At 36.8% G+C, this 16,620-nt stretch overlaps 1 protein-coding gene across 1 annotated transcript in view; it reads right to left on the reverse strand.

The window, feature by feature from the left end:
* The window catches only part of PXDN (peroxidasin), a 144,083-nt gene that overhangs the window by 55,876 nt on the left and 71,587 nt on the right, over nt 1-16,620 (reverse strand). The window contains 1 exon segment of the mRNA XM_020965833.2: nt 7,872-7,943. Within this exon segment, the coding sequence (XP_020821492.1) occupies nt 7,872-7,943 (72 nt within the window).

Genomic DNA, 16,620 nt, shown 5'->3' on the forward strand with positions numbered 1-16,620 from the left:
TTGTGAAGAAAAGGAACTACAAGTGCAGAGCATTATGCCTAATGTAAGACAGGTTGATGTGGTTAGTTTTGCTGAACTGCTTTTTTATCCTCTTCTTTTAATTCTTTATTATGAGGGATGGCTCAGCTGGATATGACAGCTACCAGGGAGGTGAAGGCTGGCAACTCTCCTGAGCTCAGCAGTTCTGAGCCATAATACATTATGCCAATGGCGTGTTTAGGTTTAGCATTAAGATGATGAGCCCTGGGAGTACAGGTCCCCCATACAAAGGGGGCAAATAGTTCAGGTAATAGCTCCCACATCAGTGAGAGTAGAATTAGGCCCATAAGTGACCCCTGTACTTCCTGAAAAAAAGAGAACTGGTGTTTAAAAAAAATAACCACAGCCAACAATAATAATAATAGATGGTTCACTGTGTAGAAGGGAAAGGATATATTTGGGGAAGAAATAAGTAATAACATAATATATCAATAAAATGACAAAATTTCTAAAAGTTTATTCAACTATAAAAAGTAAGATTTTCTCATTTTATTCTTGGAGGTGGAAATCAACTACATGGTAATAAAGGGATTTTTCAATAAACAAAAAAATCATAAGATATTTATGTAAAATTCCCACCTAGTTTTATAATACGCAAGACATCAAATTCTTCTCCACATTGGATTGATATCATTAGCAAAGTTAGTAACAATGGATTCCTTGCATTTTCTGGAAAAATGCTTCTTCAGACAAATTGATTTCTCATTATAAAATCGTTTTTCTAAACTAGTAATACATCATGATGAATTAAGAATTCTGATAAGGAATCAAATATTCTCTAGTAGCAAAAGATCCAATGGACTGAACTGGACCCTTATTCTCACAGGCACATATTTTATAGTGCCAATATTACAACTGGTTTATAGTTCCATTCTACAGCTGCTTCTCTTCCTGTTTTCAACTCCAAGGAACAAGATGTCCTTCTCCGGGTTAAGCTCATCACTTCCAATCTCATCACATGCTGCTAACTAGGACCTTGACTGACTGCTTTACTCAGCCTTCTCTTCCTTCTGACTGGAGGGGAGAGTACCACACTCTTCCCAATGTATTCCATTATAGAGGGTAAACTGAACTTTAAGGCTCACCCCATTTTGTATCTGCTGCTCTTCCTGGTTTCAACTACATGGAACAAGATGCCCCCATTCCAGGTATCCCCTCACATCCTGTCCCACCACCCTTCCCAACTTCCTTTTGTATGTTACCTCCCTCTATTTGATTATAAGCTCCTTGAGGAAAGAGACCAATTTTCTTTTTACTAATTGTATCCCCAATATTTCGCATAGTACCTAGCACATAGTAGGTTCTTAATAAATGTTTATTGGATTGGAGTGGAAGGAGTAACAACACAGTTAAGATATCTTCCCTCAACCAATCCACCCACTCCACTGGTAATAATAACTCTGAAGATCTGTCACTCCAACCCTGACTTTTATTGCAAGCTACAAACCCGTATTTCCAGATACCACCTAAATGTCTCCACCAGGACATCCTACTTATACCTCAACATTCAACATGGTCACAACTGTCTTTCTCCTAAAACATGCAGCTTTTGACTTCACCATTTGTGTCAATGGAATAAATAAAACCTATGTTGTTCTGACTCTTCCTTTATCCTCACCTGTGATTTATAGTCAATTGTTAACTAGGATTGATTCTACTGCCCTAAGATCTCAGGTTTTGTACCCTCCTTTGCAATGCTATGATTCCTCCCCCCACACCCCAATCATAGGCTCTCATCTGCCACCTGGTACCGTAACCTGATTCTGTGTGTCTGGATTCCAAATTCACTCCCCATATATGAACACACAAGAAATCCAGCCGGACCTGCTCCCCACATAAGCCAGGGTCTGAGTTACTCAGAGACAGAAGAAGAGAGTTACCATTTTCATAGTGAGGCTAGAAAGCACACAATACAGTGATACAGGCATGGAACTTAGAATTCCTGCTCCTGGGTTTGAATTCCCACTCTAACAACTTAGCCTGTGTAACTTTGGGCAAATCACTTAATCTCTGAATCTAAGAAGATTAGACTATATGACATCTAAGGTCACTCTGTTTCTAAATCTATGTATGATCCTTGATGACTAAAATAAAGGTCTGAGGGAAAGGTGGATTAGAATGTATGTTGTTGTCATTCAGTCATTTTCAGTCATGTCTAACTCTTTGTGACCATTTGGGGTTTTCTTGGAAAAGATACTGGAGTGGCTTGCCTTTTCCTTCTCCAGCTCATTTTATAGATGAGGAAACTGAAGCAAACAGGGTTAAGTGACTTGCCCAGGGTCACACAGCTAGTAAGTACCTGAGGCCAGATTTAAACTCAGGAAGATAAGTCTTCTTCACTCCAGGCCCAGCACTCTATCTACTGAGCCACCTAACTACCCATTTGAAAGTATAAATTACCATGATCAGTAGAGAGATGATTTCAGTAGCATTCAAAATAAGTTATAAAAAAAAAAGAATTCTCAAAACACAATTTAATAGCCTTTGAATTTAACCACTTCAAAATCCCAGTCAATCTATTAACAAACAAATAAGTGCTTTGTGTCAGACACTGTGCTAGATTCTGGAAATATAAAGGCAAAAACAAGAGTCCTTTGTCTTCAAAGGGCTTACAGTTTCGCCAAGAGAAAATACGTATTAATAAAGTATACCAAGAAGAGAAACAAAAGAAATATAAGAGGGGGAGGGAGAAGGCACAAGCAGCTGGGGAGATAAGGACAGGACTCATTTAGGAGGGAATATTTGAGCAAGTCTTAAAGGAAGTAAAGGATGCTAAATGACAAGACGAAAAAATAGTGCATTTCAGACATAGAGGATGGCCAAAGTAGAGGTCTAAGGAGGGGAGACAAAGTTATTTGTGTAAGGAACAGCTGGAAGGCCAGATTGGTTGGACCAATGAGTTCAAAAAAGGAGTAATTAAACTTTAACAAGACAAATAAAGAACAAATATTCAAAACATAGTTATAGGCTTTTTCCATTCAAGATGGGGGAAAATATCTTCACTGGTTAATTAAAAAGTTCATAAAATTTCTAATCACAATTTAAATCTAAATATATACTTCTGTGGCACAATTACAGAAATATTACAATTCAAATAAATTACATGTGATAATGGGCAATCCATTCACAACACTTAAATTTTTCTTTTAATTTTCCTTAGCCTCTATTTCCTTATCTTCTAAATGGGGATAATAATACCTACAGTTCCCACCTTATACTTATACAACCTCTCCTCCCCACCCTTGTTGAAAGGTACCCTGTAAACCTTAAAGTGATGTCTAAATGACAAAAATGACATCACTATTATTACAATCTATAAGTACCCCAGGAAACACATTCAGAAAATGTACCTCCCTCTCTTAATGGCAATGGTAAGGACTGAACCCTGCATGTAATGTCAGAAACATAAGTTAGTTGGTTTTGCTCATTTTCTCTTAATTTATAAATCTTTATAAAAAGGGATGGGCCACTGGGTGGAGATGGTGATTAAATATTTTTAGAAATAATAAATATATTTTTAAAAAACACATCAATAAAAATTTTTAAACTGTTTCTCATGTTATCAAATGAGGAAATTTGTTAGAGATCTCTTTCTGATCAGAGGATTTTAGAATTCATGTAAAGTTTTTATAGTCTCAGAATAAATCTGCACTACCACTGTAATCTCTGACCTTTTTTGGAATTGCAAAGCCAAGTTTTAGGGCACAACAAATCATGAATTTGGAAGCAGGAAAGACCTGGGTTCAAATCACATCTCCAACAATTACAGACAGTTCTCACTTTAAATAAATTCACTTTATTCAACTTTACATAAAGAATTCTGAAATTCCACATTCCCAAAAAACACCTATGTTAACTTTACAGGGTAGTACTGTGCACACTCTCTCTCTCTCTCTCTCTCTCTCTCTCTCTCTCTCTCTCTCTCTCTCTCTCTCTCTCTCTCTCTCTCTCTCTCTCTCTCTCTCTCTCTCTCTCTCTCTCTCTCTCTCTCTCACTCTCTCCACTCCTGCTCCTGGCCACAGGGCTCTGGTGCCTTCCACACACACACACACACACACACACACACACACAAAATTTAAAAAACCCTCCAAATGAAAGCGGAAGAATGGACAGCCACCCCCACTGCCACCAAACAGGGGCCTTGGCTTGAGACCTCAGGCACAGATAGAAGACACCTTTGCCTCACTCCACCCATCTGCTCTTCTGTCCAAACCCAGGTGTCTGGCCCCACATGTCTGTCTTCCATCCATCTGTGCTCAGGTACCTCAAGGTTGTCCCTGGCCCCTGAATATCATCTATCCTCTCCTGTCTGTGTCCATCTCCAGTCCCCAGGTGTCTGCCCCCCATGTGTTCTTCCTTTCCATTATGGCTAGGACCCCACATGACTTTCAGAGTAGGGGCTCTTAGCCTTTTTGTGTCTCATGGACGCCCTTTGGCAGTTTGGTGAAACCTACTGACTCCTCAGAATAATGTCATTAAATGCATGAAATAAAATACGTGGGATTACAAAGGAAGCAAATTATATTGAATACAATTATCAAAATATGTTTTGAATGCTTGTAGACGTGATTAAGAATCTCTTTTCTAGAATCTTGATTTAATCTTTGGCACCTCCACTCTTTTAGCACGATCACTTCCAGATCTCACAATCCCACCTCCAACTCTTCCCCATCTAGGTTTGTAATCTGATGTTGATTCCTTTGGAAGATACACTGAATTGGTTCTTCACCCTGAATTTTAACCATGCTACAATTAAGAAAGCCCAAACCAAATGCCACGTCCTCTAGAAAGTCTTCCTTGATTCCCCTAGAGTCAAATATGTCCTTTCTTCTTAGACCTCACATGACCCTTTGTTGAATGTTTTAAAACACTCCTTATGCATTTTTTGTGTAGTATAGGTACTGTCTGTGTTTGATCCCTCTTACTAGACTGTAAGCTATAGAGGGATAGGGAACAGGCTTTAGCAAAACCTTTCTAATTCAGGGCCTAGTACACTACCTAAAATACAGCAGACACTTAATAAGTATTGATGAGATCATGGGTGTTCAGCGATAAATCTTCAGTTAGTTTCAGACTGGGGCAGCTAGGTGTCACAGTGTATAGATCGCTGGGCCTAGAGTTAGAAAGACCTGAGTTCAAGACCTGAGAAAGACCTAAGACATTTACCAGCTGTTAACCCTGAGTTAATCACTTAACTTCTGTTTGCCTCAGTTTCCTCAACTATGAAATGAGGATAATGATGGCACCTACCTCCCAGGGTTGTTGTGAGGATAAAATGACCTTTGTAAAGTGCTTAGCACAGTGCCTCACACAAAAGAGGTATTATATAGATACCATTGTTACTGGTTTTTATTGTTGTTATTTCCATTTTTATACAGCCAAATACAGCTATTCATAATCTTCTCCTTTAATTCCTTCCTCATATCAAAAATACTTGATTTTTCAAATGGTAGTCTTACACACACACACACACACACACACACACACACACACACACACACAACACACACAAAATTCACTAGTATAAAAAGGACTTAAGCCCTATCAGTTGTTGTCAGTATATGACTGGGGGAAAAAATCCATCACAAACATGGCAAGATCCCAAAAGACAAAAAATTGACATGGTCCATCTTTGCTATTCCACTTACATTCTCATAATTAAAGCCCTCTCTGACCCACGCCTTATGAAGCAGACTGCAGAATACAAGCAATAAACTTCAGTCAAACCAGGGAATACGTGCTCAAATAGAAATATGAGAAAGACAAAAGACATTCTTACATAGTAACTCTTATACAGTAATTCTCTTATTGGTTTCATATTCAGGATTCTTTCAAATGGATATATTATTCCATGAACTTTTTCTCAAAAATATTTTATAATACATTAATATAGGCACTGGAAAATGTGTCTGCCATGAACAAATATATGTCATTGGAATTCATTATGACAACATACAGATGTTTCTTATTAATGTAGTCTTCTGCTTCAAAAATTGATTAAAATATTTAGAAAATATAATAGCAGCATTTTTTGTAGTAGCAACAAAATAGAAGGAAAGAAGATACCCATCAACTGGGGAATGGCTGAACAAACTGATGTATATGACCCTAATGGATTATTGGGCCTAAAAAATCAATGGCTATGAAGAATTCAGAGAGAGTTGGGAAGACATCTATGAAGTATTACAAAATGGAAAATGCATAACCAGGAGAACAATTGACTTGATGACAACAATAATGTACACGAAAACAACACAGAAAGACTTCAAAACTCTGCTTAATGCAATAACCACTCTAGATTTAAGAGGACTAATGATAAAGCATCATCTGAGAGGTGGTAGACTATATGTGCTAACTATGGCCAATGTTATTATTCATTCTGATTAGTTTTGCTTATGTGTTATAAGGCAAAATTCACTAGAAAGTATCAGCGATAAAAAAGAACATGCATAAAACATTTAAAAATGTACATTTACAAGAATCAATCCAAAAAACTAAATATGTGTTTAATAGCTGATTGTGTCCAAATAAGTCTATCTGACACAAAAAGCTTATGTGTTGTTTTCTATGTATTTCAACAAAAAAGACTTTCAACAAAAAGTCCCTTTTATTCAGTGGCACAATAGGCAAATACAGCCAACAAGTCCCTTTAACTTCATCTGGGTGAACTGAGTCTCTAGGGAGTCACAATTTAGTAACTTCAGTGAACAAATGGCAACTTGATCAAAAGATTTTTTAAAAATGAACTCAATCCATAATAACATTCAGTAAGAAACTCCATATGATGATTCTACTCAATAACAACTGACTCATGTTTTCAGATGAAAGTTAAAAATTGCAAAATATCTTTCAACACCATTCAATGTATACACACTGCATGCAATGGGGTCGACATGAAACCTCTCACTCTCCCTATTCCCAATACCCTCTTGCTAGGTGGTGTCCCATAGAGCCTATGTGGTTTAAACTGAGTTTAAGTTGTCCTTGGCCACTTCCCATGAGCCTAGTGTTCTTGGATTCTGCCCTAAAGGACTTAGAATTTTCAAATAACACTTTAGAATGATGTAGTAATCCCTTGGGATCAGCAGTGGAGGGGGATGCATCAAAAGAGGATTGGCCACTGAGCCACCCACTTGGCTTGGATAAAGGAAAATCCAAAGGAGAGGCAAAAAGAACTCCTCCACACTTGGCAGATAAGGAGAGAGCAAAACTACACATTGATTCTCCATTTAAAATCTGAGTGACGACTCATCCTCTGACTCATACTCTTTTGACGCATTTCCCTTGTCCCAGCTACTAGCTGAGGGACCAAGGGATTTCTTCATTGACCCAAAGCGATGAAGATAACGTTTTTCATCACTGACCCAAAGCACACATGGCCTACTAGACAAGGCCAAAAGAGCTCAACTCATCTTCAGATGGGCTTCATGAGAACTGATGGAGCACATGAGAGAGAGGTTTTGTGAGTATCCCCATTACATGTGAATACATTTAATATAATAAGATTTGTTGATCTCTCTACTCCTTCCCCAACCCTATCCTCACACACACCCATACACCAGCCCAACTTCCCAAGAATTACAAAGGAATTGGGAAAGGAAATTACAAATGTGTAGACACAGAAGAAAGGCAACAAACGATATTGGTCAATTTTTGCTATTTCACATCCATGAACATAATTAAAAGCCTTTAATTCATGTCCCACTGAGCATATATACATGTAGCATGCAAAGCACAGACATGAGTCAAAGCCACACACTTTCCCTATTGAAAGGCAACCAAGTAGATGATATGACTAAAGGCAGAGCATGGGAAAGAAGGATGGCACTTACAGTTGCTCTAGAGAGGCAAGTCCCTTAAATGCTTGCCTGTCAATTGACTGGATTTCATTCTTGTATAAATAGCTGAAACAAGAAACATTGGGGAATATTAGTACACACACAAGACCTAACAAGGTGGAAAAAGAAGAATTAAGTTGACACATAAAGACAGCTTTCAAATGAACGACTGAATGAGGGAAACAAATGTGATGCTTGCATAATCACTCCCTCCCCTTTTTCCACAAGAAAAACATCATGAGATGAAGACTAAACATGCCCAGATGGGAGGGAAAGGGAAGGGAGAAAAAAATAAAACACAACTACCTGGAAATCAAACCTTTCCCATAGGCTTCAGAATGGTCAATTCTATGCCTCCCCCCCCCCCGCCAAGTAGTTTTTAAATATGCTATCCTAAAGCTCTAAACTAACTGAAAACACTTATTCCCCACATACACAAAAACAACAAAAATAGCCATAAAATATAAATAGGCCATATGGTTCGTCTCCTGACACTTTGCCAGTTTGCAAATATTCAGGAATAAATATTGGTAAATCAATTATGTCAAAGTTCAAAATACTACCTTGAAATACCACCACTAGACTCTCATCAAAATTGAATGAGCACCACACAAAAATACCAGGCCTAGGGGCTAATGAAATCTTGAAAACCTAGATATTGTCAAGCCTGCATGCTTATTTCTAATTAAATGACATTAACCTCAAGGTCAGACCTATTTTTACAAGAATATCTTAAATAAGGGATTCCTGGCCCTCACATTATAAGACCTAAATGATTCAACAAAAATTTATTAAGAATCTAATGTTTGCAAATTTCTATTAGGCCTTTTGGAGAGATATGGCAATCCAGACAACATTAGATACTTAATAAGTTTTTGTTGAATCATTTAGGTTTTGTAATACGAGGGTCAGAAATCCCTTATTTAAGATATTTAAGTATAGGCAATAAAGGGTATTTCCCAGGAAAATGGACTACAGTCTACTCATGGAGGAGTTTTCACCAGGAACATTCGTTTTTTTACATAAGATTGCAGAAGTGACTCCTAGTCAACTAGAGGTCCCTAATCCCTGTTGGGACAGTTCCACTAGTCCGAGGAACTCATTTGAATTTCCCTCTTAGAGATGAAACAAGGGTTGTTCCCTCCCCCACCTCTGTTTTCAATTTTGTTAATTGTTTTGTTTTATTTCATTTTCAGTTCTGTTTTTTTTTCCTAGTTATTTGAATTGAATAAAGTCCTAAGAAATACTAGGACGGTTTATTTGTTTTTGAGGTAGCATTTTATAATGAGTAGAGTGAAAGACCTCAAGTCAGAAAGACCTGGGTTCAAATCCTACCTTAGACCCTACTTTGTGACTTTGAACAAATCTCTTAATTTCTCTGGGCTTCAGCTTCCTCACCTGATAAATGAAGGAGTGGGCTCAATTACCACTAAGTTTTCCTTCTAATTCTAAATCTATATAGTCTTATGAAAGGTGCACAAAAATTTTGTTTCAAAATAAAATTAATTTTAATTCATTGTAATTTAAAGAGAGAAATCTTCAAAATAAAGTTAAGCTAAACTTCCTATGAGGAAGAAAAAAAAACCAGTCCCTTAGAGGGGACTATAAATTTCTGGCTGAGTAAAAATCAAACCTATATTTAAGATTCAAACATTTGTTTTTCCTTACTTTTTCTTTAAAACACCTTTAAAGAGGGGGAATAGAAGATATAAGGAATTAAATCAGTAGTAGGGGAGGGGGCCTAAATGAAAAATCAGAAAGTCTGGCATATCATAAATAAGTTTGGGGTGTTGTGTATAAGGATTTCCCTGGATCAATGTCTCCTTTATAATTAAGACCCCGAAGCACTAAAGCTCCCATGTAATATAAAAACAGCAAATGAACACATTTATTTTTAAACAGAAGATACAGAATTTCATACTCAGAGACACATAATCATATTTCACCAGGTAACTATCTGCTGTCACTGTTAGTCCATGTTAAATCTGTTTATTTACCAGAATCAACTGTTTGCTATACTTGGTCTTCAAATATAATTATCTTTTTCAGTACCAGGCACAATGAATAAATTTTAATCTCACCAAAAAACTTTATAACATCACCTACATCTTCATTATACCTAATAACTGTGAATTTTTAATAGGCCTGATGCTAACAACTAATTGAAATGACAAAATGGCACTGGATAGGTAATATCCAGATTTGAATAGGCCTATTCTTGATACAAGGATTAGTCTAGTCTGGACAACTCTTTTAGGAACACAGGTTTCCTAAGATTTTTATTCCTTAAGTTTCTACCTAGGTTTCAGAGTTGTTGTGAGGACAGCACTTCTCATTTCTTTTCTTTTCTTTCTTAGAAATATCACCTCTGTGATTTCATTGATATAGCTAATACATCAAACTCCCAGAAGCTGAGCCTGATTAAAATGTAATTGGAAAATATTCAACGAAATAAAATACAACAGTGATAATGTTAATTTCTAGGGTGTTTTTGCCATTTAAAAGATTTTTTACATTTATATTATATAATTTTGAATTCCAAATTCTGTCCTTCCCTTCCCTAACCCCCCCTTATTGATAAAGCAAGCAATGATTGATATAGGTTATACACACATAATCATGCAAAACGTAGTTCCACATTAGTGAGGTTGTAAAAGAAAACAGACCAAAAAGAAAAAACAATAAAGGAAAAAAAAAGAGTGTTTTTAAAAAGTAAGCTTTGATCTGCATTCAGACTCCATTAATTCTTTCCCTGGAGGTGGATAGCATTTCTCATCATGAGTCGGTCAGAATTATCTTAGATAACTGTATTGTTGAGAATAGCTAAGTCATTCACAGTTGATCATCATAAAATATTGTTGTTATTATGCATAATACTCTCCTAGTTCTGCTCATTTCATTTTGCATCAGTCTTCCCAGATTTTTCTGAAAATGTACTGCTCTTTATTTCTTATAGCACAATAGTGTTCCATCACAATCACATACAACAACTTTTTCAGCCATTGCCCAATTGATGGGCATGTCCTCAATTTCCAATTCTATGCCATCACAAAAAGAGCTGCTATAAATATTTTTGAACATATAGGTCCTTTTACTCTTTTTTTCCCTAAATCTCTTTCAAATACAGACCTAGTAGTGGTATTGTCAGATCAAAAGGTATGCACAGTTTTATAGCCCTTTGGGCATAGTTCCAAATTGCTCTCCAATATGGCTAAATCAGTTCACAACTCCACCAACAGTGCACCAGTGTCCCAATGTTCCAACATTCCCTCCAACATTTGTCATTTTCCTTTTCTGTCATATTAAACAATCTGATAGGTGTGAGGTGGTGAGCTGTTTTAATTTACATTTCTCTAATAAATAGTGAATTAGAGCATTTTTTTCATATGACTATTAATAGCTTTGATATCCTTCATCTGAAAACTGGCTGTTCATACCCTTTGACCATTTCATTTGTCAATTGGGGAATAAATTTTATTTTTATAAATTTGATTCAGTTTTCCATACATTTGAGAAATGAGGCCTTTATAAGTGAAACAACATTAAAAAAAATTTTCACCAGTTTTCTGCTTTCCTTCTAACCTTGTCTGCACTGGTTTTGTTTGTGCAAAAACTTAATTTAATGTAATCAGAATTATCCATTTTACATCATGTAATGCTCTCTATCACAGTTTGGTCATAAATTCTTCCCTTATCCATAGATCTGACAGGTAAACTATTTTCCATGCTCCCTTAATTTGCTTATGGTATCACACTTTATGTCTAAATCACGTAATCTACTCTGCTATCCTCTTCCATTTTGGGGTGAGTTCATCCTATTCACTTTATTTCCCTCCATCCTACTTTTTTCCCCACTTATCCTTCCCTCTCTCTCCTTTCACCATGTCCCTCCTCAAAAGTGTTTTGCTTCTGACCACTGCCTCTCCCAAACTACCCTCCTTTCTATCAGCCCCCACCTTTCTCTTATCCTCCTCCTCCTTACTTCCCTATGGGGTATAATTAGATCTCTTTCTATTTAAGTTTGACACCACTAATGTAGTGAACTACTAATAAGGAGTTCTTCTCTTCCTCTTCTTCTTCCTCCTCTTCCTATTTCTTCTCCTCCTCTTCCCCTACCTCTACTCATTCCCATTAGAAGCTATGCCAAAATCCACACTAGTTTAATGATAATTAATAATAATAGTGATCATCAAAGTTCACAAAGAACTTTTTTAATATATTACTTCATTTAACCAAGGATTGGAGAGTTGTCAGGGCTACTGAGGGATTAGGTGACTTGCTCTGGGTCACAGAGCCAGTATGTCTGAGTTTGGGTCAGAGGCAGGACTTAAATCTAGATCTCCCTGACCCAAAGATCATTTCTCAATATAGACTATGTTCTGCTGTCTCTCAGATGATAATGATGATGATGGTAGTGGTGAATATACTGGCAATTACAATGACATCTGTAAAGGTTAAGGTCATTCTATGAAGCACTAAAGGAACCAGCACTCCCCTCTTTACCTGTGGACAACATCCCCAGTATGAGCACTATTTCTTTCTTAGGCAAATCTGTAGGGATTTGTAAATTTCAAAGGGAAATGAGTATTTATAATATGATCACTTCATGCTTTCTTTAAAAATTTTTTAAAAGATGATACATTATTCTTCTCTACTCTTTTTAGTCGAAACTGGACAAATAAAAATCTTCACTAACCATCCTCCCTACTTTAAGAAAACGTTTCATGAAAACTGATCTAGCTGTCTGTTACAGAGGGAAAAACATATTTGTTTCCTGAACTTTAATAATTCAAACCATTTTTGCTTCATAGGAAGCAGGCTCATAACTTAGGTGAATTTTCATATTTCATATGCATCATTTACTTCATTGTCCACAGCATGGCATATTCTCATTTAATGTTCCTAAATATATGGTATTTAGGATTTCAGTGGTATCAAGTGGGCAATACTTTTGTTCTTCTTGCCCAAAAAATGAAATGTGAAGAAAAGGTTAAATTAACTTTAGTTACTGAAATACCCCTCCAGCCCTTTTCTTTAATTTTTGATTAATGGAAAAAAAATCACATAATTGCAAAATTGGAAGAGATCCCAGGGGTGAGTTAGTTCAACCTATTCTTAACAAGAATCCTCTCTACAAAAATGCCCAAGGAAGTTGTCCATCTTTTTTTTACTCAAAGACCCCTTGTAAGGGGGAATATATACACATCTAAATCTGCCCCTTTAAAACTTTTACTCGTGATTCCTACAGTAGTTTGCTTTCTTGGACTAGAGAACAAATCTAAATGCTCTTGTACATGAGAGTTTCAAATACTTGAAGAGAACTCTCATGTGCCCCTTAAGTTAACTCCTTTCCAAGCTAAACTCTCCTACTTCCTTCAGCCAATCTTCATATGGCATGGACTCAAGGTCCTTCACCACTCTGGTGGACCTCTTCTAAATGTCTGGTTTAAAATTAAATTACATAAACAAACAAAAATAACTGAAATGTTAAAAGAAAATTTAGTTTCAAAACCCATGAAAACAAAGTTAAGTCAAACTTCATATAAGAAAGAAAAGGGGGAAAAAATTCCCTTACTAGAAACTATAAATTTCTGGCTGAATAAAACTCAAGTGACATTTAAAGTTCAAATATGTAAGTATTACACTGAATGCTCAAACCCACATAAGAAAGTGGTCTCTTAACCTTGTAGGCTACATTTGCAAGTAACTGACCAAACAAACAGATTGTGTAGGTGGTCTGTGACTTTGCAATAGATTAGCGCTAAGTAAGAGGCATCATGGCGCCGGGGATAGTGAGTTGATTTCAGTCAGGAACACCTGGATGCAAGTGTTGTCTCTGACAGTGAATCTAGATAAGTCATTTAACCTTTCATTGTCCCTGCACCACTCTGAGTCTATAAGTCATGGAACGTGTGTGACCTAAATTGGTAGAGAAAGGTTCCTCACAAGGAGTTCCCTATGGCAGTGAAATTACAGTTCTGATCTTAAAAAAAATAATAATAATTTTTAGGTTACGAGCACAAGTCAAGATAACGCAGGTCAAATCTGACTTCCCCACAGAAATAATGTTATGATAGAATTAAAGTCCTAACTAATGACCCAACTAGCTACAAGCACTATCATCAACCAACCATCAATTTTTGCTGTTGTACAGTCATTTCAGTTGTTTCTGACCTTTCATGAGCCAATTTGGGGTTTTCTTGGCAAAGATACTTGAATATTTTGCAATTTCCTTCTCCAGTGGATACCGTAGATCCACTTTGTCAGGCAATCAGAGGTAAAGTGACTTGCCCAGGGTCACACAACTCGGAAATGTCTGATGCTGGATTTGAACTCAGGTCTCCCTGACTCCAGGCCCAGTGTTCTATCCACCGAACCACCAGCTGCCTCCAACTATCAATTACACAGTTCAATAATGTTTAGTACAAAAGTATTTTTTAAAGTTTGGTAAAGTGAAAAATATTAAGAACTTCCTAAGAGAAGATATATATGGTAAGGGAGAAAGAGGGCTATTGGACTTCCGAAAATTAATAGTGGGGCCCAAAAAAATCATAGGATTTACAGCTAGGAAGAAATAGAGAAATCACCTTGTCCATTGCTAAGGGTGGCCCAAACCAGATTTAAATGTGATTTTTGAAATACTTAAAAAATACAGAAAAATACATAATATCAATATGCACTTTTCTAGGTCAACATGTGGCCCACAAAAATCCTTTTGTACAGTTCAGTGGCTCCATTCTATTTGCGTTTCATACCACTGATCTAAGCCAAACAGTCATATTATAAGGTATAGACACCTTACTTAAAGTGGCTTAAAATGAATAGTTGACAAGCATCAAAGCCAAAAAGGTTAAATGACTTGCCCAAGGTCATACACATATTGAAAAAAGAGTAGAATTGAGGTCCTTGGACTTCAAATCCAGTAGCTCAAGAACTACTAGCTCTCGAACCTAAAGGAATTCACCAGTTGGGATACTGTGAACTGATTACAGTACTTCCAAAAGCCAACTGAAAGGGCTAAATAAGCTAAATGGTCTGTAAGCCCTGAATGCTGTATCATAAAGAATAATATTAGTACTACTGCCAAGAGTGAATCACTGTTAAGTAAGGCCGTGTCTATATATAGTTGGGTGCAATTTGGTTTCTTAGTTACAAAAGGACTAACTTACATCTTGTTTTAGCAAGAATTAAGCAGACTTCCTAATAGAACCGTTTCCTATTTTTAATAAAACTGAATCGTTAAAAACATAATTTTTATGACATTTCAGTAGCTAAACTGAACAATATGATTACATGAAACCAAGAGAGAATTTGTATGCCTAACAAAAGCAGTAATTATTTGGAGTCATGGGACCTGGGTTTGAATTCCTACTTCATCACTATGTAATCTTCAGCAAATTGCTTAACCTGTCTTGAGCCTCAGTTTCCTTAATTATAAAAGGCTGGGGTTGGAGTAGAAGACCTCTAAACTCTACTTCCAGCTTGAGATCTATGACCTCAAAAAGGTGAAATCATATGAAGATTCACCTTCCAAATGCACTTTGGTTCTAAACATATAAAATGGAGTAAAAGGGGTCCAAAATTTAAAGGTACTCCTGACATCCTTGAACCATACTATCCCACAGAACTTCTCAAAACACATTCTACCAACAAGGTCCATGGGACAAGGGAAATTGAAGCAGTGGAGATTCAAATAGCTATTTGATAGACAAAGTCCATTGTAGTGGCTTCTAACCTTTTTTCTGACATGGGCCACTTTAGCAATCTGGAGAAGCCCATAGTTACCTCCTCAGAATAATATTTTTAGGTGCACAAAATAAAATACATGGGACTAAAAAGGAAATCAAAGGTTAATAAAAATAAAGATGCAATTTTTCCCATCCACGTTTATAGACCCCCCTGAAATTTCTACACAGACCTCTTGGAGGTCCATGTACCCCAGGTGAAGAATGGTCCCCTTTGTCCATTAGAAAAATTCCAACCATCTAAACTACAGCTACTATGCCTTTCTGAATTCCTTTCAACTGTCTCTGGTTTGCCCCTTCTTCCCTCTACTTTCTTCCCTGTTCTCTATGATCAAAGATCATTGCATTCATATTGCTTATTCTCTTCTTTTCAAGAGAAAGACAGGGCAGGATTGCCAATTCTTTTCAGTGGAAGAGCAAAGAAGTGAAGTGAGTAAAGGACATGGAAACACATGATAAAGAAAGAGAACTATTGTTTCAAACCAATCTTTCTTCTAAGATGCAAACAATTTCCAGGCAAGTGTAGTATGATCTGCTTTCTAAAAGACATAAGCTTCATTCTGGGAATTATAAAGCAATAAAAGTAAGCTTTGAATTTGCCAGCTGCCTATGAGAACATAAATGGATGATATAGTTATACCTAAGCAACATTATACCTGTAATCTTCCTTTAATTGCTCCTCTGCCACCTCATCACAACATGGAGTTGGCTCAGAGTTTACCAACATGGTGCACACTGTCAGGTCCCATTTAGCTGTTAGAATGCCACTTTACGCATCAGCCTGATCTTGCATTATATATGTCTCACTGCCCTTTGATGACAGGTCTGATAATGGATAATGTCACCTGAGGGCAAATCTAGTTAAGGTCTAAGAGGCTCCTCATTCCAGGGTAGGCATCAGGGTGATCAAATTTTCACCTACAGCAATTCATGGAAACTCCCTACTAAGGTAGGAAGGGTGGCAATCTGAACAGATAGGGAGCATTCCCACAGTGAAA

The sequence above is a fragment of the Phascolarctos cinereus genome, unplaced genomic scaffold (genome assembly GCF_003287225.1).
Source record: "Phascolarctos cinereus isolate Bilbo 61053 unplaced genomic scaffold, phaCin_HiC Scaffold_2;HRSCAF=192, whole genome shotgun sequence".
NCBI classification, from domain to species: domain Eukaryota; kingdom Metazoa; phylum Chordata; class Mammalia; order Diprotodontia; family Phascolarctidae; genus Phascolarctos; species Phascolarctos cinereus.